Source organism: Symphodus melops, assembly GCF_947650265.1.
Source record: "Symphodus melops genome assembly, chromosome: 15".
Lineage (NCBI taxonomy): Eukaryota > Metazoa > Chordata > Actinopteri > Labriformes > Labridae > Symphodus > Symphodus melops.
The window spans coordinates 23,719,845-23,742,120 of NC_136705.1; the positions used below are offsets into that span (position 1 = coordinate 23,719,845).

The 22,276-nt window shown below is 42.6% G+C and overlaps 1 protein-coding gene across 5 annotated transcripts in view; it reads left to right on the forward strand.

Moving 5' to 3' along the window:
• LOC306835502 (neurexin-1a-like) overlaps positions 1–21,862 on the forward strand; it is a 285,076-nt gene extending 263,214 nt beyond the window's left edge. For 3 of the 5 annotated variants that reach the window (XM_079362091.1, XM_079362093.1, XM_079362095.1), the window contains 2 exons: positions 4,460–4,538; positions 19,958–21,862. In XM_079362091.1, the coding sequence (XP_079218217.1) occupies positions 4,460–4,538; positions 19,958–20,262 (384 nt within the window). In that variant the 3' untranslated portion in view covers positions 20,263–21,862. Of the gene's footprint in view, positions 1–4,459; positions 4,548–19,957 lie in introns of all 5 variants that reach the window. The other 2 variants (XM_079362092.1, XM_079362094.1) reach the window with 1 other exon arrangement.
• Positions 21,863–22,276: the final 414 nt, after the last annotated feature.

The window sequence follows — 22,276 nt, forward strand, 5'->3', positions numbered from 1 at the left end:
AGAGTCGGAAATCAGGAAGGGAGAAAGTGGAGAACGACATGTGGGACAGGAGCCACGGGCCGAACAAGAACCCAGGCCACCTGCCGAGAGGACCACAGCCTCCGCACATGGAGCTCACTCTCGTGTTTTTGTTCATGCTTAAAATGAATCAAATTTTAATATTGCTTTCAGCTTTAATGATTAAAAATGACACTACTTTAAAAAGGAGCACTGAAGGTTTCTCTCTTTCTAGTATTTCGTTTCTTGCACTTTTTCCGAGTTTCAAACTCCCGGCTGTCTCCTGAAGTTCTCTGAGTACGTCTCAGAGGAGCGCCTTCTCTGGCGCTCTGAGCAGAGGCAGATAAACGAGCTGTGCTGTAGCTTCACCACAGCTTCAGCACTTTACCGCTAGATTAATGATGCTTTACGAGCCCAGAGCCTCTTGCTTTTAGCATTTTAAAAGTACCTCCATAAAATGAACTCCAGGTACATCTTGTTTATATGCTCATGTAGTGGAGCATCTTTCCTGTGGCCATGATGCTCTTCGCTTCAGTAAACCTGACTCGGCTGAGCTAATGAAGCAAACGCAGAAATACAGCAGTGCGAGAAACTTCAGGCAGAGATCCGTTTGGACCGCGAAACAGATTTAAGGGCTGCACTATTTGTCATCGATTATTGAAACGATTAATCGACTTTTTCGCACGATAACTGAGTAAAATTCAATATTACTTCTTCAAACTCATAATATGCAATAACAAAAATGAAAATAATACAAACTGGAAAAGGCTGTTTGGTAGCTGTAAGCAAAAAGCAGGTAAACAAACCTACCTAAGACTAACTCCTGGCTCGTTAACATGGAGGGGGTTCGTCCTGAAGTTATCTCCGACCACGGCCCTGGAGCAGACCAATAAGTGTCCCCTGTGCTTTCCGAATACGTTCAGGACTTTGAAGCAGAGTCAGACATTTCAACATTTGAATTTGCAGCATCGTGGGTGAAATGCTTCCAGAGTTTAAAAGTTTTATGACTTAGTGTTGCATCAGCCGCCGCCATTAATTCATGTTTTGTTTCCCTGTTTTGATTCGGTTCTCTGTCAATGTTCGAATACTCTCCCCCTCAGCAGAGATAGTAAAGATGCAAGATGGCTCACTCGGCCACTAATCTGGGTTAAACAACGTTTTGTCCAGGCTCATCATGAAAGATATGTGACGACGACACAAAGACAGCTCAATTAATTCAAGTCATCAAACTAATGTTAGTAGACAACGTTGTGTATTCATTGCACCTCGACCAGATTTTCGTTCTGTGTCACAGCTACGATCTTCACATGCATATCCTGTGTCATTTAGGACAGCTCCTTCAGCATCCTTTTCAGGCAGCACAGTCGGGCTACCTGTCAGTTTTCATCACTGTGGCTAAATTGCATGCTAAGCCCCTCACATAGCAGCACATTGAATTGTCACGGGTGAAAAAGAAGCCAAGCGTAGTTGGAGGACACCATGAATCGGTAATGTTATTGGATTTCAACCAGGTCATGACCACATCGAAATGTTGACCTACACACTAATCCATGCTGGCAGAGTGACGCTCAGTAACGTGTGAATTCATTTTAGTGTTGATTCAGAGGCTTACACACACCCCACCCCCCTCACACACACACACTCACACACACACACACACACACACAAACACCCCTACCACCCATACTCACAGGATTCATTTAGAAGTGTAGCATAGTGTTGATATTTTTGATAAGATCAGACTGAATTGGACTCAGACGTGGCTTACGGGCACAATTGATCTCCAGTTAGTGATCAACACACAGCTTTTGTCCTTGGAGGATATTGTTTTATGGCTTTGTTATAAAACTATAGATCATGATTGCCTGTCACGTACACAAGAGTCTCTAACAACAGGCTATGATACACTTACAGGCATGTCGATATCATGGAAATGCTTTCTGAAAGGTCAGACCTTATGATTGCACTTAACAACCAAGACAACAAAGTGTATTTCTTCAGTTTTATACAATCAAAACATGCATAGAGTATGAAGGTAGAAAACTATGTACTAGAGCATTTATAGCCTGAGCTGATTTGTAATTACTGACCCGATATGGGGCTTTTAAATATGTAACACTCACAGGCTTCATGGTTGTGGGTGCTGCATGTGACCAGAAGGTAATCATCAGACATGAAGGAAACATGCAGGCTTCTCTGACCAGTATGTCCTCCTTCTAACTTCAGATTCCGCTCCTGAATGGTCTGGATTTGTTTGGACCACTGAAGCTTCAGTGTTTAGCCAGCTATATCTGGTCTGCAGTACCAATTTTAAACACGAGGGGTCAGAGCTAGATATTCCTCCTTTAATGTTGAGAGTGAAATATGTGCTCTTCAACCAAGCTGCTATTGACAGCTGACTGCTTGTGTGACGTGCGATCTGTCTAGAAACTGATACACTGGTCCTCATACGTGATGGCAATGTATCATCTGTTCTGTATACGTCTGAAAGACTGCAACAAGATGCATCACTTTTGCAAGTCATGTACAATCCAAACTCAAACTGTAAATAAATAAACTGCAAATTCATCTCATGAATACAGCTGGATCTGACGTCTGCACCTTTCATGATAAAATCAAAGGAGATAATCTTATATCCATATTCATTATTGGATATGACGCCGGTGATGGAGCTGAAGGCATCGAGCAGCAGCTTTTATGACCCGACTGTGGAGACTGAAACATATAAATATGAACGGGCACACACCTCCACTCAGGTTATTCTATAGGGAGTTAACCTACATCTCTTACACCCACGTCACATTGCTTCCTCTCCTCCGCTTGCAAATATATCTGAAGGACAGAGTTGAAAGTAGAGGAGAGGAGGGGGTGCGAGAGAGAAGGGGGGGAGAGAGACTGACAGTGGTGAGGTGGGAAGACGAGAGAGAGGGAGTATTGATTTCTTGATTCCCGCACCTCTGCCAGTGAGTGCAGAGTGTCAAGATCTCCCGCCAGGAAAAACAAATCACAAGGCTGAAGTGATGGATGTGGCACTCCAGGATTTGGCGGTTTTGCCATCTGGATGGCCGACACTGTATATCAGCCTCGTGCACAGCAAATTAAATTTACATTTGGACGGCTTCCCCGGGCCTCACCCAGCGCAGATGCACCCAAACAGCCCTCCACCACAACTCCCTTAATGGCTTTGATCTATCATTTTCAGGTCTATTATGTAAAGACGATTTTTGTCCGTGTACAGAATGTCAAAACGATGTTACAGTCGCAATAGAATCACATTACATGCAGCCAAAATGGATGTTAAACAAAATGACATCACCTTTAATTCCTTTAGGATGAGTCAATGCTAATCCAACTTGCAGATGTATTTGGATGCACAGTCAAAACATTAGAAATAACAACACAAATTGAGTAAAACCTCATGTCCGTCTTCATTTTTGTAGCCTAATGCCTTTCAAACCGTCGCTTCCGTTTGTGATTTAATTACTGTCACAAGCATGCAAACTCCAGTGTCTGAAACCTTTCAGTAAAATAAATATTGTCAAGCATGCACTTTGGGATTTAAAAATATTGCCACAAAAAGGATAAGTAGAGGTGAAGAGGCTAAATATATAGCGGCAGGTTATTCTGCTTAGCGGCGCTCCATAATGGCAAACCTATACCCCGGCCCTGAAGAGGCTGCCATGCTTAAATGAAATGACCTTTAACGCAGAGCTGATCAAATGGCCTGAAGCAAGACCATAAAAGAACATTGCAGTATAATGTTTTACAGTGCACTTTTTTTCCTAGTCTTTTGTTTGCCCTTTCCCATTTTCCGAGAGGGTGAAATGTAGAGTGTTTGTCAGGTGAGGAAGTACATTTCAAACAAGTCGACAATGGATTTAGTATGAGAGCAGAATAATGAAGCACCGCGACATATACTGTACAGGTTTGGGTTTATTTCGTCTGTAGAAGAGATACTGAATCACATGGTGAGGAAAATATATTGTTCAAAACGTCTGCTGCTCTGCCCTTTGTTTCCCCATCTCTCTTCTCAGCTCTCATGGCTGCTTGTCCTCTAAATGTCAGAGGTGTTTTGTGATGGCTCTTAACAATCCCTTGAAGGGCTATGCAAAGACACACACTGCAGCACAAATTGAGCATGCGAGTTGACATTTGTGCAGTGAACTTTAGCCACTGCTCTTCCCCAATAATCAGATCTTATTTCTGCGAAGGAAAACGTCGCCTGGAAAGCAGTATTGCAGCTGCTACGGTGCCAGGCAGCGTGTGACTGTGTTGACAGATAAATCCAGCAGCCAAACAGTGTAGCTGTCTGGATTCACATCTCATCTGTGCCGCTCTCCTTAACCCAACCCTCTGGAAACTCCACTATTGACAGTTCAGAGTGGGGGCCATCTTACCCCATTGACGCGTCAAAGCAATCCCACACCCTCACTGCTCTTTTGTTTGCCTCTCTCTTTTTCAGAACACCGATGACTTGCTGGTGGCGTCCGCCGAGTGTCCGAGCGATGATGAGGACATTGAGCCCTGTGAGCCGAGCTCAGGTGGGTTAGGTTAGTCATCTTTTTTATTCTACTTCTCTCTGGGTGTCTCAGTGTGTCTCTGTGTGTCATAAGTCCACCATCACCAAGACACTCCAGGCTCGCACACACTGTTTAAATGAGCAGATTTTTTTTTTTTTTTGGTAAAAGCTATAGGACACTTCTCAGAGGCAGAGCTGCCCTCGTCTGGCTTTCATATCCTGCAAAACAGCTAGCTGGAAGCTGGTCATTATGTCTGTCTGGAAAGTTTCCATTCTGCCAACAAGTTCTGTTTTCACTTAATAGTTTATTTCACTGTGCAGGAAATGTAATATATATTTATTTAAACTAACAAAAAAAGCATAAACTGTAATTAAAATGCGTTTACAATTCATGATGATACACGTTATGTTAATGGAAACAATCGAGCGACTTAGCTTCTCTGGATAGCCTCAGACAATTCCTTTGGATGGTCAGCTAGGCTTACGATAAAAAAAAAATATGAAACAATTTTTAATTATGCACATTTGCTACTTTTTTCATAATCAGACCAGACAACTACTCTCCTTCTCATTTCAAACTACAGCTATGAACTGGTTAGCCTAGCTTAGCATAAACAGAGGATAGAGAAACTGTAAACTACAAATCTGTACCTTTACCAAGGTGCCAAAAAACCATAAAACGACATCACCACTAAAGCTCACTACCTTACGCATAGTTTTCTGTATAATAAAAAGAGGTAGCTCTGACGTTTAGTCCAGAGCAAGTCTAGAAGCGTCTTCCTGTTTAAAATCATGTCGCTACGTTAAACTAAACCGAAAGCTGCTGGTTCCAGAATAAGGGTCTTTGTCCACCACAGACTGTATATTAAGATGGACTGAGACACAGCCGCCGCCTGGGAGTGAAGCCAAGACATTTAGAGACCCATCACACATGACATCGTGTTAGCACCCATCACAAGGATATTCTGGCTTCATCCTGTTCAACATAAGGAAGCTGATGCACGCTGTCCATTTGCATATACAGTCAGGCCATACTTCATACAACACAGACTTGGGAGTCTCTCAGCAAACACAGATTCGAATGTTTAATGCATTTACACAGTATGTATGAAGGCACTGCTTCATTCCTAATGTTCCTCAGGTGCATAATGAATTAGAAAAGATCAGGACTGTTGAGATTTAATTTGCAGAAGACTAGCAGTTTAACACGACATCTCTGTCTCTGATAATTGCACACATAACTAACTCTCCAGACTGCTCAAGGTGTTTTTGTATGTGTCAAAGCAGCAGTTTTAAATGTGCACCTCTTCTGTCTTCATTAGCTCATGGCATTTGTTAATGCGCAAACAGGAGACTTCTCAGGAAGACAGAAAAAAGAGAAAGAAAAACAGAACACACATTTGTATTAATCAGACCAACGTGACTTCAACACATGAAATCAAACAGTAAACCCAGAGAGGAGTGTGTGAAATACAACAGTCGACAGAGGGTCCCCACTGTGGCTCATTAAATCCTACAGTGAGCAGTGGGAGTTGATTTTGTTTATTTTGGTGTGTGATTGTAGGATCTGCAGGTAACGTCCCTGGAGTTTATGATTGAGGTACATATCAGGTGTTTGTCTTCATGAAACAAACAAATGAATCTGTTGCTTTTGATACCTTCAAGGGTTTTCATGAGGGATGTTCCGCAAAGCAACTTATTTCCTACTCAATTCAAAATCAGACTAACCGTTAAATCTAACTCTGGTCCACTTTTCAGTTTAACCTGAAACAGCTTGCATACATTTTTATTCACATTTTTTCGCTCAGAATACGACTAAACAACACGGCTCCGTTCACTGTTCTTGTTTACATCCAGGTAGTAGAGTTGAAAGAGCTTTTTTAGCTACAGCTCCTGCTAGTGGCAAGCGGCTGCGTTAGAGTTTAAGCACTTCATTTGACCGGCATCGAGGACCAACATGATAAATGTCCGTTTAACTGGTAATTCTCGGATAATTGCGCACATGCCTAGTTTGAATATGTTTGAACCAAAAAGAAGCACCTATTTGTCCACAAAGACTTTGGGAATAGCTCTATTTTTATCAGCCTGTCTCTGACAAATTGTGCTGGTAAATCTGTTTGTTCTCTGCAATGCCGCCAGACTTTTAATCTCTTACCTTGCCACACATGAGAGGCAATTAAGTCTAACCCCAGCGCCTGCCTATGAATAGAAGGATTTTCAAATGCATTCTGAAGTGATGAGAGCCACGGAGAACAATTAAGTCCAGACCCAAGCCCCCCACCCCCCCACCCCCCACCACCACCACTCCATCTAGATGTGCTATCGATCAGTATGTGGTCATAAAACCTCCACTAAATTAATGTCTGCCCCACAGCAAAGACTATCAACTTTCAAGTCTGTGTCTCTTCCTGTTCTTCTGGCTCTCCACTTGCAAGATTAGCTTTTGCCACAGTGCCTCTTTTCCTTTAACTCTCATGCTGCACGTTACACTGATAGTCCCACTGGGCAGCATCACAATAGGTACTTCCAATGTACATCTGCTACCTCTGTCAGATACAGTGCACAGGAGATCGGTCTGATTCACACCAGCAGCTTGCATTATGACTTTTTTTTTTTTTTTTTTTTGACAAGGGCATCTGCCAAAACATCAGTCGCGAACTGCGTGATGCTTGGGGACGCACACTCCCCGAGCAGAGTATCCCTCTCCTTCTGTGATCACTGAAGGGGATTTGACACCAGAGCTGTGGGCTCCCAGGGTGGCAGCTGTCTAACACCGTATCCTGATTAATATCTACATTCAGAACGATTCACACGCTCTGCCAAGCATCTCAGGCGCCGACGCTGTGGAAAAAGAACTGGATCCACCGCCGCTGATAAACTACTTTCTCATATTACTGTTCAGCCGGCTCATTTTAATGACGCCAATAATACATCGCTATTCAGGCAACACCTTGACAGTCTGCTCTGTCTGACACTCAAAAGCAGAGGGCAGCTGCACTTGCTTTTGATATCTCTCTGTCTTTCAACCTCGCACTGAGGCGATGCAGCACATGTATACAGTCAGATAATGTTGGTGCATAAGTGATCCCAAGGGCTGGGCTTGTGAAGCAGACTTATTATATAAGCCATCTACGGCCCCAAGGTCAGCTCACGATCATCCTGTTTATCTGTGGAGTCTGGTCCCACAGCAGTCACCATCAGCTCATGAGTGACATCAATCGGGTAAACTTACTTATTGTCATGCTTCATTTCTCTTACCTCCGGAAACCATGGAAAGCCAGCAGTACCAGCAGAGCTTATCACCCGCCTGGACTCGGATTAGATCATAGTGCAGCAAATTGAATTCCCCCCCCCACACACACCCCACACCCCACCTCAACCCTACACTTCAGCTCAGCAAACCAATGAGGAATACACAGGCCCATGATGCTGCAACACTGATCTGTAACAGTTGGCTTGTCTGGGAGCGTTCAGGTACTGAAGCAGGGCTCTGACAGCTGAGTATCACTTTGACCACACTTAACACACCTGTTATCCATCAAATATATTGTTAGCATGAAATGCATTCATTCATTAAAACACGTTGTAAAAAAGGTAAAGTGACATGCCTTCGTGGTTCCAGCATCGCTGTTAGGCTACAGAAAGCTCGTCCTCATCGCAGCCGGCGGGGGTTCTAATCCAATGTCGGCCCTTTGCTGCATTTCACCCCCTACCTTCCCCTCCCCACATTAACTATCTCATAATGGCAGGAAAACTAACTTTAAAAAATCTCTCCTGTTACTCTGTCGACCTAAGAACAGAACAAAGACTGCAAACGTTCAGCCTAATGATCTCAGAAACCTTTCAGAGCGTTTTTTTTTGTCCTCAAGAGAAACTGTAGAAATCCTTGCAGTAGGCTTGAAAGAGCGTGGAAAATACATTTAATGGTCAGTACAGTATAAAGTGTTTGCCAATCATCTGGATTAAATATAGGTGCGCTCGGTTGTGTGGAAATAGCCTGGTGAACAGCGCCTGGTGCTGATTTTCAAGGACCCACCTCTGGTTTCATGTTGAAAGTTAATGGAACAGGTTGTTGCCGAGCTGCATGGGGTCAGATGGAAACGGATGTCTCTTAGCTACCTGCTTCATTTCATCGGCGTCATGCAGGCTGTTGATGGAGGGCAGCTGCTGCACGCTGACCCACATCCAAGGTTACATCCTGAAAAACTGCCTTTGTTCCTCATCGTTTGGATTTTCTCCCCTGAGCGTTCTCTCTCCGCAGCTCGTCCTCCACATTCACTGCAACCAGTCAAACTGGATCTCTAAATCGCTGTGGCCTTAAACTCGTTTTAAATCAGGTGCTACGTCTTCTTACCATCATATTTTCAGAGCCTGAGCCTTGGGTCCATGTGGATCACTTAATGTACAGTTTCCACTTCAGTATTAAGCATACACTTACATTTTGGTAAATATGTAAGAGGCAGTATCTGTCTCAGAGGGAAATGAAAAGATTTATTGGCATATTTTAGAAGCTATTAAGCTTCCCATCATGTGAAGCTCGGGATGTTCAATGGCAACTAATTTACCCCGAGAAGGCGTCGAGACAATTCTACATTCAAAATCATGCTAGCTTTCAGAAAACCACCAACGCTGTCTTAAAAGAGTTTTAAATAAGCTGTCTCTTGTTTTCTCTGAACAAACACACGGGTTTCTTTACACAGTGCAAAGTGCAGAGAGAGATGCCTCACATTACACTGTTTGCATGCACTCATTGTGTAACATGCCATCTTGAAAGGTGAATTCGTATGAACAAATTGGCCTCCTGTCAATCGCTAATACAGCAGCGGCCTCGGAGAGTTCATGTGTTGGCTGTAACAGATTCATTTGTCAGTGTTTACTGCTGCAGCCCTTCACTGCCGAGCGCCCATAGGCAGGTTAAGGTTAATCATATCTAGTTCCCTCTTCTCTCTGCGCTCTCTCATCTTTCTCTGTCCTCGAGCGTCCTGCAGTGACATTAGCAGCTGCTAATGTGTTTGACATTTGTTTGTAATAGATTTAATTTATGGGTGTGGGAAATGATACATCGAGTAAACCGATAAATCAAACGGCAAATGAATCCTCTCTTTAACCCCCGTGGCAGCGACCCAGACAGCGGGAGGGGGACAAAAAAATTAGAGCAAATTATTGTTTTAAAAGTAGCTGTGAGATTAATGAAACATTAAGAGCACGGCACTGGCTTAAGAGGTCACTGCTCACATTTAATAGGTTATTCAATCACACGCAGCTGCAGCTCGTGCGTGTGTGTGTGTTCATGCCACTCTTTGCAGAACAATGCAGCATGCGCCTCGCATGCCAACAAAGTGACGCTAGCAGAGGTATTTTAACAAACTGTAGAGGACTGAATGAGACTGATCAGACGTGCTTTAGGCCATGAGCATATTGCTTTTATTAATGCCAACTCTAGAAATCTACGTCTTATGGAATACTGCCATTTTTGTTTTTCTGCACCCTTTCAGGGAGGATTATGCCGTCCAAGTCTTCCCTCTGCCTTCGATTTAGATGCAGTGTGTTCTGAGAGAAAACAGGATTTCACACTCACTGTCAGTCTTTCTCTTTACTGATCCCACCGTATTTATATTTACAATTATTTTTTATTTTTCCACCCCACATCCTCTTCAGGGTGTGATGACATTGATGCTAACACAATGTGTCTGTTTGGAAGTCTTAAGTAGGGCGTGAAAGACTTTGCTTTTCCAAGAAAAGAAAAAAGAAGCCGAGCCAAAGGTCACTTATGGTGATGGTGGAAGTTAGCGGAGGAAATATAACAAAACAAATCATAGTTGACCTAGCAGGGAAAAAAGCTTTCCAGTGACGCATGCTGAATTTCTTCTCCATCTTCTAACAATACTAAAAACATCTGAAAAGTTCTCTCACTTGACTTTTTGTGACTCTGAAAAACGAAGGACATTTATTCTAACATGCTGCTTTGGCAGGGACGGGAATATTTTATAAATAATGACAAAACGTCCACAAAAGACCTGATTAGTGTCTGTCAAGAGAAAAGAAAGTCAAACTCCTGAACTCTTCAAAGTACAAGAAGACTAAACAGAAAAGGCGTCTCATTAAGGAATCATGCAAGTGAACAGAACCAGGCCTGAAAGTGGCGAACAGTTCATCAGTACATACGCAAAGTTTGTGATCTATAAAAACTAATCAGACTAAAACCCAGATGCACATCGATGCCGCTCAGATATTACATTTCAGTAAATATTGAACAGTGTCGACAAATTCATGTCATCTTAAAAATTCTAAGCGGCAGATTTGCTGCCCTGATCATTAAGGTCACTTTCACATATGAAGTCCGGCTGCTTTTGTTCGAGCATTTACACCCGAAGCAAACTTTCCAACAAAGTGCACCAGGGTTTGTTTTGAAACGAACCAAACGGCTTCGGGATGCTCCCGAAATTATCAACAGAACAAAGCAGTGTTGTTCTTCAGGAATTTCTGTTATAGCTGGGACAAATCTCACAATCTCAAAAGAAAAAAACTTTAAAAGTTCAAGAAGCATAAAAAATCACATTGTGAGGATTTCATAAACGTAAACATTGGACGTCTTACATTAAAAAGAGCCTTCACACTCCCTGGACTCCTCTCACAGAACACTTTGTTTCAAAGTGTTGAAACAACAGTCTGCAGTTAAAGCCCAGCAAGACAATAATCAGATTTTATCAACACAATAAAAAGCTCCTGTGTGGCTAAAGGCACACTGTATATTATAAATATAGAGCCAGGGAACCTGATGGACTCCTCCGTCTCTTCTTTTCGTGGAAGTCCTCTGGACGAAGGCTTAAACTGCGGCGCATCTTTGACTGGGCTCATTCAAACACCTTTCAGCTTCTCTCACTTTTCGACCTCATTTCATGCTCACTCAGCTCTCTGTTCATCAGCCACCATCAGCATGAGCAGAGCCACTTCAGACTCACACATGCTCGCTGTCATCGGGCGCACTGCCAGCATGTCACAAGTACAGGATGGCTTGCATCACTTCTCGAGGACACTCAGATAATTAAAGAGGGAAGAGGGATTTAATAAGTGTTTTGGCTCCGCTGCAGATGATACAGTGACCTGTCTGCACACTGATCCTCAACTCTGTGACGGCTCCGACAGCTCGTGATTATTGCTGGATATGTGAAGGAAGGCGATGGTATAAAACTAATCTGGCTGAATAACAGCAATGTGTCACTGAGCATGCCAGCTAAGCCTGGGTCGCTCTCAAAGACAGCCCACAGCCACACCTCCTTAAGCTGTCAGAGATGCACCATGGACTGCTCATGTTGAGCATCAGATGCAGGTTACAGAGGGGGAAAAAAAATCTAATTTCAGTGCCATGTTAGTTATTTGATATTTTGTCAGATCCATGAACTCATGGTTGCCATGATGCATTGCTCTTTTGAAAAAGCAGTTTCATGAGAATTCTTTGGACCTTTTACAGCCACCATTTAACAAAAGGTCGAGCCCCGCCTGTCTTTCCAATATATCCTAAGTAGTCCTAGTTGCTCCATTAGCTCTCAACAAGCCTCACAAGCACCTCAAGTAACCCCATCACTTTCCCCTTTTTTTTGTGTTTTCCTTCATCTGTGGCTGCCTTCAAACCTGCTCACCCCTGTTCCAAATTACCAAACAAATGAACCCGCTCGCCGGAGACAAATGAGGAAAAATAGTCTTTGAAGAGGGCCATTTATTCAAATCCCGCCTGACAGTGTGGAATCTCTGATCCACTTCCTCTCCTTGAGAGCACGTGGCAAGAAAGAAGTCAGGCAAGAAGCAGGGGGGAGTCACATCAGGCATTTCACCGGCTTTTAAAATTGACAGGTTCCATTGCGGCGACGCTTATATCTCCGCGTGGCGAGCTCGTGTATCAACCGAGGAATTCAGGTAGAATGAGGAGGAAAAGATGCTATCAAATAAACTCCGCAGGGAGTGGGACATTGAAGCCAAACCAATCTCACTGCTCATGTCATTGTGCTTTACTGTATGGGAAATGCAATTCCTGCTCACGCCATTTGGTTTTCTCTCACTGGCATTTATGGATCAGATTCGTATATCAGAGCATCCGCTCCTCTGTTAACGTATTTTCTTCATTTTATCTAAAGGAATCTGCGAAGGATTGGCTAAAGCAAATGATTTATGACTAAATGGCTTTAACATTAGCCGCTGTCCTTGTGAATAAAACAGCAAGGACTTGATGGTGGTCTGAATGTGACACTGTAATTCAAGTCTTGCTCTGAGATGAGGCACAGAGGAGAAAGTTATTCTGGCAGCTTTTACACAACGGCAATCGTTCAAAAGTTAACCCCCCTGAGTTTACCTCTGTCACTTCACAAGCACACCCCCGCTATGCTGCCATGAAGCTAGGCGCCACTTTAAGGTCATTTTCCCCATGTCTAATTTTACCCTTGGGTACGCTCGAGTAGAGCGCATAAGAGCAGCCATCATTTTAAACACTTGTTTCAGGCGCTATTTCTTTCTCAGTTTATGTGCCTTCATTCGGAGGTGATGGAGTGCTAATGAACAGACAGGCAGATGCATTTTGGCTGATGTCTTTGGAGGCACTCTCGAAGGCCTCGTCTGTGCCACATTACTTTGTCTGAACCCAACTTGAGGGACGGCAGGGCGGCGTGCACAGCCTGACACAACAAATGAGCCACATCATCAGGTGTAGCCGTTAATCCGAGGGACTAGCAAAGATCCACTTGTGCCATCAGGTGGCTGTTTGATGGACACTACTGAGACTGAATGCAAACTAATGAGCTGTAATGAATGCTAATCTTTTTTTGGATGAAGTAAACCCGCACTGTTCTGAAAGCAGTGTTCATCCTTAATTAAGGAGGGGTCACTCCTCAGCTTTCTTTGTGCAGACATTAAACTGGTCTCTCCAGGACGAGATCCCAGTTGATCTATGATCTGTTGGAATTGGCCCCAAAGGTTCAGCACGTGGAAAAATAAAGGTGCTACTGCTAAATTCCTTCTGCAGTCTATAAGTGAAAAGAAAGCAGCATTTAAAGTGACAAAATGCAACTTTTCCATTTTACAGAATTAGTTTCAAAGTTTTTATAGAAGAGAACTTTCAAGAGGGAGAACAGCATCTATCCTATTTCCACGGGGCACCAAAGCAGACCACCGAGAGACGGAGGTATGATTGTCCAAGGTGCATACGGCTTTATGGCGCTAACTCAAACAACAGCCTTCAGCTAATAAAAAGCAAGTGAGCCGGTCTCTGTACCGTTACAATACACGAGGCAAAGAGACGGAAGAGGACAGTGAAGTTCAGAAGAGAAAACGAGAGAAAGAAGTGGAAGTACTGATGAAGAAGCTGTTCTGAAGTAAATATTCACTAAATTCACCTGTGTGTGGTTTTCTGTAGCTTACTGCAGTCTGTCACTGTGAACTTAGACAAAGTCTGTTAAAGCGTACTCCAGATTTATTTAGTCAGACTTATCTAACATGAGATGCAGGAAGTGCACAGACCCACACGTGCGTCACATCGATCTATAGTTCTGTAGCACATTTAAAATAACCTTGGTCTACCAAAGTGCTGTTCAAGCAAAAAACACACTTTAAAAAGTGAACACAATAACAAATACAATAAATAGGAGCATGAATAAAAATAGATCATGAAGATCATGAACTGTGTGCAAGGATTTATGTCGTGTTTTTAATCTTAACGTTTCAGTTTGTTGGTACAAATCACTGCTGCAGCTTATTATACCAGCAGCAGCCCTTTGTTGTAAAAGCTTTTTTTTAAATCTTAATGCTTGTTTTATTATGATTAAAATAAAGCAATGTGTAAATATTGAAGACAGTTAAGTTATGAACCTTTTTTTTTTCAGCCATGATTAGGAGATTTGTTATCCGTTCCAACAAGGGTTAAAAATCTCAGAGTAAATTAGAGTGCGTGGGTGATTTTACTTTCCTGTGACTGAAAGAAAAATGTGGTCAGTTGAAAAGTCTTTGTGTGAACTCAGTCTGCGGAGAGCCAATCAACAGATTCAAGTAAGAGGAAATAACAAATCCCTGAGTTTGAGGTGTTAGATCACAGAGGGAAGAACAAAAACACCATGGCTTGTTATCATATGACTCTCTCCTGGTATCGCAGACTGAGGCTGCTGCCTCCTTCCTGAACTTTTTATGTTCCTACACCTCTCAGCCGAGGTCGCTTACACCCAGAGCTCTCCCCTCCATCAACCTGCTATGTTATCTACACTTTCGCCTTCCTGACCCCAGACAAAGGACAGATACCAAATATGAAAGTAACTCAGCACAATGGCTCGCTGGAGAAGAGCCGTGTCAACCGGTGGCTTTTGCCCACAAGGCGAAAGCATTCTTCACACCTGTCTGCAAGGATAAGTGGGCTTGTCACAAGCAGAGCTAATCTGTTGCAACGCTCAGTCACACTCAATCCCCTCGTGGTGCTCCCTGCTTGTCCTTGAATGTCTGCTGGCATTGGAAGCATACTTTGGGCCACTGATCAGCTCACCATGGTGGGAAACATGTCAATGAAAAGCAGCAGCGTCATGTCTTCTGCAGACAGCGAGCAGAACGTTTGGCCTCCACAGTTTACACTTTTTTCATACCTGTTTGTTGTTTGTTTTTTTAAAAGTCTGACATGAACAAGATTTACCAAAAATAGACGCATGTCCCACCCTTGGGGTCGGAAGCTAACACGCCACTATTTCAAGACAGGATGTTAGAACATTAGGCCGTCAATCAAAAAGAGAAATGAATGTAATAAAAGCTGTCAACTCTGAGTGGAAAGCAGGAGAGGGAAACAGTGAAGAGAGCTATCAGAGACATAAGGAGAACTTGGACAGTATTGAGCATATGAAGTGGGTATGCTGTTGTGAGATCACTTCCATACTCACTGGTGGAAATGATAAAAGTAAAGCGTGCTCTCATCGTCATGAAACATTGAAAGATTTAGTGTGCAAAACAACAAGAACATTTACAAGATTCATGTAGAGTACATCCCAAAGAGGGAGGTGTGTGATTTGTCCTATCTTCATTCTATGCTTCTATTTTCAAACGCATGAAAATTGTGCTTCACTTTTCCTCTATGCAAGTACTTCCTCCTCTTCCAGGCAAGTTTAAATCTTCTTCCACGCATCATTGTCAAACAACAGACAAATGACCTTTTAAAACCAAGCAGCAACGTCTGGTGTTGAAAACTGGAGACGATGCAGAAGTGCAGACAAAAACGGGCAGTTCCTAAAGTGTCCACTTGAGGCTAAATGCAAAGCAAAGGAATCCCCATCATCAATGTTAAAAAGCCCTTTTCTTTACTCAGACAGTATAAATCAGCTATGGTCTCTAGTGTATTTCTTTATTGGTTTAAACAGTACGGACGGCTACATTTTCCCATCAATCATCAGTTTTGATTTCATTAAGCAGGAGATTTACTTAAATGTGCATAATTAAAGGTGTGGCTGAGTTGACTGACAGGCGAGCAAGTTGTAGTTGTTCCCCCGGAGGCTTCAGCTCCTCTTTGACTGTTTCTAGGCAGACAGCATTTCCATAAATGGCGACCACGATTGATGGGCTTCAGGTACCATAAAGTGATGTCACTATGCAGGGATTGTCATTTTGCAAAAACAAATAAATAAATGGAAGCCAGCAGAAGCCTGAAAAGGGGCATCCCTAAAACAAATAAGCAGAGTTTGCAGAAAGGTAATGTCAAGTCAGTTCTTTGTAAAACAGAAAAGGAAAGGGAGACACACAAACATCCATTGGCAGCTGGTTGTATTTAGTGTAAACTGAAGGACAGGAACACCTTCACCGAAAAATCCCAAAACCTGTCTGGGGTTGATTTCGTGCTTGATCCACATTGAAAAATTGCCACTAAGGTTGTACTCTGGGATGTGCTGCATCGTTGTATTTACTCTGCCTGTCCTTCATGGATGGAGGGGAAATACTTTTTCATACTTTAAGAAGAACTGCCCTGTTTGCTCACGCTCAAACTAAGTCCGTCATAAAATAAGAATCTGATCAGATAAGACAAGGTGATTGTGCTGAACTTCAATAGACGCAGAATTCTGTTTTCACGTCTCGTCCCTTTTGATGCGACACAGGACAGGGAGTTGCTCTTTACTATGGATACTGAGTTCTAGTTTAGGAAGTACTTCTCTGACTGGACGAGAACAAAGGAGAGCGATAGCGAAGAGACAATGTCAGCGTTTTGTTTTAGAGAGAAATGTGCTTTTTGAAGCTGGTTCTGTATCAAAGCGGAAGAATGCAATTATTTCCCCGACCCTAAATGTTCACAGGGAAGAAGTAGTGAGGAAAAAGTGGGACAGGAGGGACTGGCACACCAAATATATTACCATTCATTTGAAAGACCATTTATTTTAAACATAGAAAATGTAAAAGTCTAATTAGTGATGATTTGCTCACATTTTTTCTATTGTAGTAATTATGAATGTATTGCACATGTTTTTGTTTTTTTCCATGAGCTCATTGCTCAGTTTCATCATAGATGCTGTATAGGAGTCTTACGCTTCTCTTGGTGGGTTACACAAGCTCATTAAACATAAAAACTGAAGAACCGCCTCTTAATGTAAGAAAATAATAAAGCACTAAAGTGGATTCATTCAAATATTGGACCATATTCAATGGTCTTACATTGAAAAACTCAGCGACAGACTTTTAATACATAATGCAGGAGTAAATTAACCGATATACAGGCTCGTTCGTTTTGCAGATTTGAAAAAATAATTAAACTGTTTAAGCTGATGTTGCAGCCCTGCTACCTTAAATACACTCTTAGATGGAAGGAAAGCCAGCCAACATAAGAGACAGGTAGTGTGCCTTCAGAAAAGAAAACCTTGAAAAGGACACCAGGTACGACATGTTCCTTTGCTTCGAAAAGAAACTCTGTCGATGCTAGCACGCGAACATGGGCTGATAGATAAATTAGCCTGAAGTATAAAGTAAGCACTACACCATACTTACAGTCAACTTAGGGGTAATAACATGTTTTTTTTCTGTACGATGCTTCAGAGTGCAGGATAAACGCTTTTGTAGTCCATGTAGAGCCTCTGAAAGTGTTTCACTGAAACTACCATAATAACTTTCCAGTCAACATAGAGGAATTTAATCACACCAGGGTCAACACAGACATTTATGTGTCTGATGTTATTTTCACTCTGTCCAGAGTAAATCCAAATCAAAGTGTAACATCTTCCCTTCCAGATAAATGTGATCTGAACCCAGCTGTAAATCTCTCCAAATATGTGTTTGTCCAAATCCAGTGGAACGAGAGTGCTTTCATTTCCAAACATTTCAGTGATGGAGTGTTTGGATTTCACGAATGCAACAAAGAGGGCTTAAACAGAAATGATGGCGGCTACAAAAAAAAAAAAAAAAAAAAAAAAACACGCAGAGAGATGTGCCAGGAGGACTGAATTATATCAGGGGGCTGACGTTTTTTCAGAATATGTTCCTTTGAATGGCAGATTTTTCAGAACAGAAGTGGGGACAGCCTTTGGCAAAAATCTGCTGAGTCAATTGAAGAATTGTCTCTGTGTGAAAGACTTGTTTTCACAGACTATGAGATACAGTCATGCTTGTGTGGATACATAGTGAATCTTGAAAACGTGGAGTGTTCATTCACGGCTGCTTTAAGACATGTAATGAGCTCTTAATGAGTCATTTACACATTAGTGTTAGTCAGCTTCACTTCTGATTGAATCTAATCTTTCTGTCACGTATCCTGTAGGAAGTCAACTTCTTTTCTCTCCCGTCTGTGAAATAATTTAATAAGTGTCCCTGGATGAAGGGCATATTTTGGATTTTCTATGGAGGGGTCGTATGAGGTTCTGGTGAGCCAGAGGAGATGTGGGACAGAGGTACCTGATGGAGTGTCAGCACAGAAGCTCGGCTGCAGACGGACCCATAATTTAGCTAAATTTAAGAAAAAAATTGCATGTTTGGGAAATTAACTTTTTTCAACTATCAGCCTCTCTCTTTTCTTTCCCTCACAACTATCAGAATAATCTTCTAATATTTATAGTATTCATGTAATAGAAGAGGGAAATGTTTCAACCAACAAAGAAGACACTGACAAACTCTTTGTCTAGTTCATAAACGGGGAAAAAGAAAAGGCTTCAGTTTATTATTTTGAGGCAACCTGTCTGTGCTCAGAAAGTTAGAGCCGAACGAGCAGGAGACCGAAAAGTCAATCATCTTCTCTATGCTGCGTGCATTTCCCCCAATTTTCCTTTTTCTTGAAGTTAATTAAATGATGTGGTACCAAAGGCCACACAGCGATGTAGACCGCAGCTTCTGGGCTGACCACCTTCTCCTCTGGATAATATACTTCTTATTGACAAGTACCAAAATCAACCCCACTTAAAAGAGTGTCTTCTATCCCTTTAAAGTTCTGCAGGAATTAAAAGGCTGAAAGGCAGCTGATTAAACAGGTGAAACAGCAGGTACTGTACTGACGGTAAACGTCTCACTCCTACCTTCACTGAGAGATGTAACAGAACATTTTCTTCTTCAGGGTGCCGCAGTAATGACTGCGCTGCCTTTCAATGTAATTTCCAGAGTTATTTTACTGTTCCATGACTGACAAAGGCTTTAAATCATAGTCTTCAGGAGAGGTATAAGAAAATCCACATGGGGGTATTTATGGCTGATTTTACTGACAGTTTTTATCAAGCACAGCGATGGGATTGTTAACAGCTTAAACACTCAGATTCAACTTTTTTTTTTTATGAATCTGTTTCAGAAAGAGTTCAGCTGGGAAGCATAGCATATAGCATCTACTAAGCATGATTAATACAGATGATGTTACCGAGTAACTGTATGCTTCTCTTACAGACAGTAAAGTTAATGTGATCAGCCAACTTCTCCTGTTACAGTAGCTCCAGCAGCCCTGAGGCCCGCTGTCTGTACTGTCATCCAGCTTTAAACTCTGATATTGATCCACACATGCGGAGAAGAAACAGATGCTTTGCTTCCAGTCATGTGCATGATAACCAGCGACGGCTGCTATAGATGAGCTCGCAGAGCAAAACGTTTCCTCACCGCCCTTCAATAAAGACGGGATATGCTTTCTTTTTTTGAAAGAGGAACTTTCAGGATAGAGTCAGAAATCAGGGAGAGAGAAAGCGAGGAAAAGAGCCACATGTCGGGACTCCTTCGCCTTCGTACATGAACACTAACCAGTAGTGCCCTGAAAGAATAAAAATTTGGGTCTGCTGTGCTAATTCTTTTATTCTATTGATGTTAATTTCCATTATGAGTTAGCTTTACTCAACAACGTTAAGATGCTCATCCCGGTCCATCTGCGAGAAGGTGTGCCCTCCCTGGAGAGTTGTGCACAAGCCTCCACGGGAGGTATAACGTGTGAAAGACTGTGTGCTCAGTATAACTGTGGTGATCATATCTCTGTCTGTCTTTCAGCCAATCCCACCGGTGCCGGTCCGAGGGGAATCCCAGGAACGTCGGAGGTCATCCGGGAGTCCAGCAGCACGACAGGGATGGTGGTCGGCATCGTAGCGGCGGCGGCTCTTTGTATTCTCATCCTGCTTTACGCCATGTACAAATACCGGAACAGAGACGAGGGCTCGTACCACGTGGACGAGAGCCGCAACTACATCAGCAACTCGGCACAATCCAACGGCACAGTGGTCAAAGAGAAGCCGGTCAACACGGCGAAAACCTCGAGCAAGAACAAGAAGAACAAAGACAAGGAGTACTACGTGTGATTATGAGAAAATTTGGTCCCTGCCTGACCAAATTTCACCTTTCCAGAAAAGACAAATCAGGACTTCAACAAGTGTACAGTATAATAACAAAGATGAACATTATTTAGTCTTTTTTCCTATGAGACGATGCTCTGAGAAGCAAATGTGAAAAAATAAAAAGTTACTTTCTTTAGACTGCTTGAGACAGTGGAAAAGATGTACTGTCAAGACAGACTTACGGAAAGACGGCTCTGGCGACCATTTGAGGGACTCAAACATATCGAACATGTCCACTAAATATGAACACATCTGTGATTTGTCCCCTTGGCCGGGATGACGCGCTCTGACTCGTCGTGTTTTCTGGTACACAGAGGAGCACAGAGGCGCTTTGCAAAGGGAGCGTCAGCATTACGAACTTAATGTTTTCATTTTACATTGCTTGTGTTTGTGTTGTTGGGGACTTTTTTTCTACAGAAAAATGACACAATGCATAAATAAAACTACATACATGAATACGCCAAACATTTACTGTGGATGACGAGGAAAAAAAAACGAAAAAAAAAAAAACATTGAATTCGGAGAGGAGGCAAAAAAAAACGGAAAAAAAAAACCCTGCTGTGAAGTGCGAGGAATCATCCAAAGTGCTCCGTGGAGAGGCAGCGATGGCCGGCAGAGACTAACACCTGGCTGACTGTGCTGACAGCGTAACGATGAGGATGGACGGCAGTTTCTCGTCAGTGTTACAGAACAAGAGTTTGTACATTGTGCCAGTTAGGAAAAACCGGAGGCCTTCGTTTTCACATGGCGTGAACTCAAAGGAGAGACACCGAGGGGGGTGTCTCAAAAGTGGAGAGCGGGGGGAGTCGTGCACGCAAAATTATCTTATTACAGTACATATGTTTATATACAGTACAACCACATCTATATGTGCTTTCTGGACTGTGACAAAGTGGTGTTTTATAGCCTGTTGTATAGATGATGCAAACTATAACTGCTCCTCAAACATTTTGGAATAAAACTACAACAACAACAAAAAAGACAAAAAGAAGACATAAGTGTTACTAAGTGTTGCTAGACATAGACGATTTTATGACGACATCTGCTTTTTTTTCAGTTTCATGATGATTTGATTCCCCTGTTTTTACATGTGTTCCTATATAGTTTTTATACAAACGCCGACCTGAGATAGAGGATCCCAGACCAGTAGTAGCCTAACCGTTTCCCCCCAAAAAACTGCAGACGACGTCGGAGGGATGGCATTAAAAACTGTGCGGATCTCATTCAAGGATACTGGTAGAATCACTGCCTTCCCGCCCAATCCCGACTTACATGAGTGAGAATGAAGTCCAAGCTTATGAATGATGATGGTGATGGATGATTACGATGATAAAGATAAATTACCTTGCTGTGTGTGTGTTTTCCAAGTGGTACAGTATGGCGAGATTGTCTGATGCGTGCTTGGGCTGACGCAAAACCAGAGGAGAAAAGCTCAAATACGTCTCCGTTTCCACTGTTCTGTGTTCGTTCTGTCATTCTGTCAGTCAATTCTGCTTTCCAGAGACCTGTACTTGGAATGAGTATGAGGAAAAATGACCATGATCTATAAATGCTGATTATAAAATTTCCTTGTTTGTCTCTTTTTTTTAAATTTCCTCTCAGGTGTTTTATGTTCAAATGTAACAACGTCAAACTCGCACCGAGTCTTCTGACAAACTGGATTAGGATTACAGGTCATACATCAGACTCACCTGGTAGATGTTTAATGGACTTCAGTTTATTTAGTGCTTTTCTAATCTTTGAACCCTGATGGTCGAGGTTTCTGTGTCCATTCATGCCCTGCCACCCACGAAGCAGCAGGTACGATTCCAGGGTCATGCCCAAGGACACATCAGACATGTTGCTGCATGAGCTGGGGATTGAACCCTCGACCTTCTTGTTGAGAGACGACCAACGTTGCCGAGTGACCACAGCCGGCCCAAATTAGAAAGAACACTTATGACTACGTCCGACGATTAAGCTCATCTTTAAACCTTCA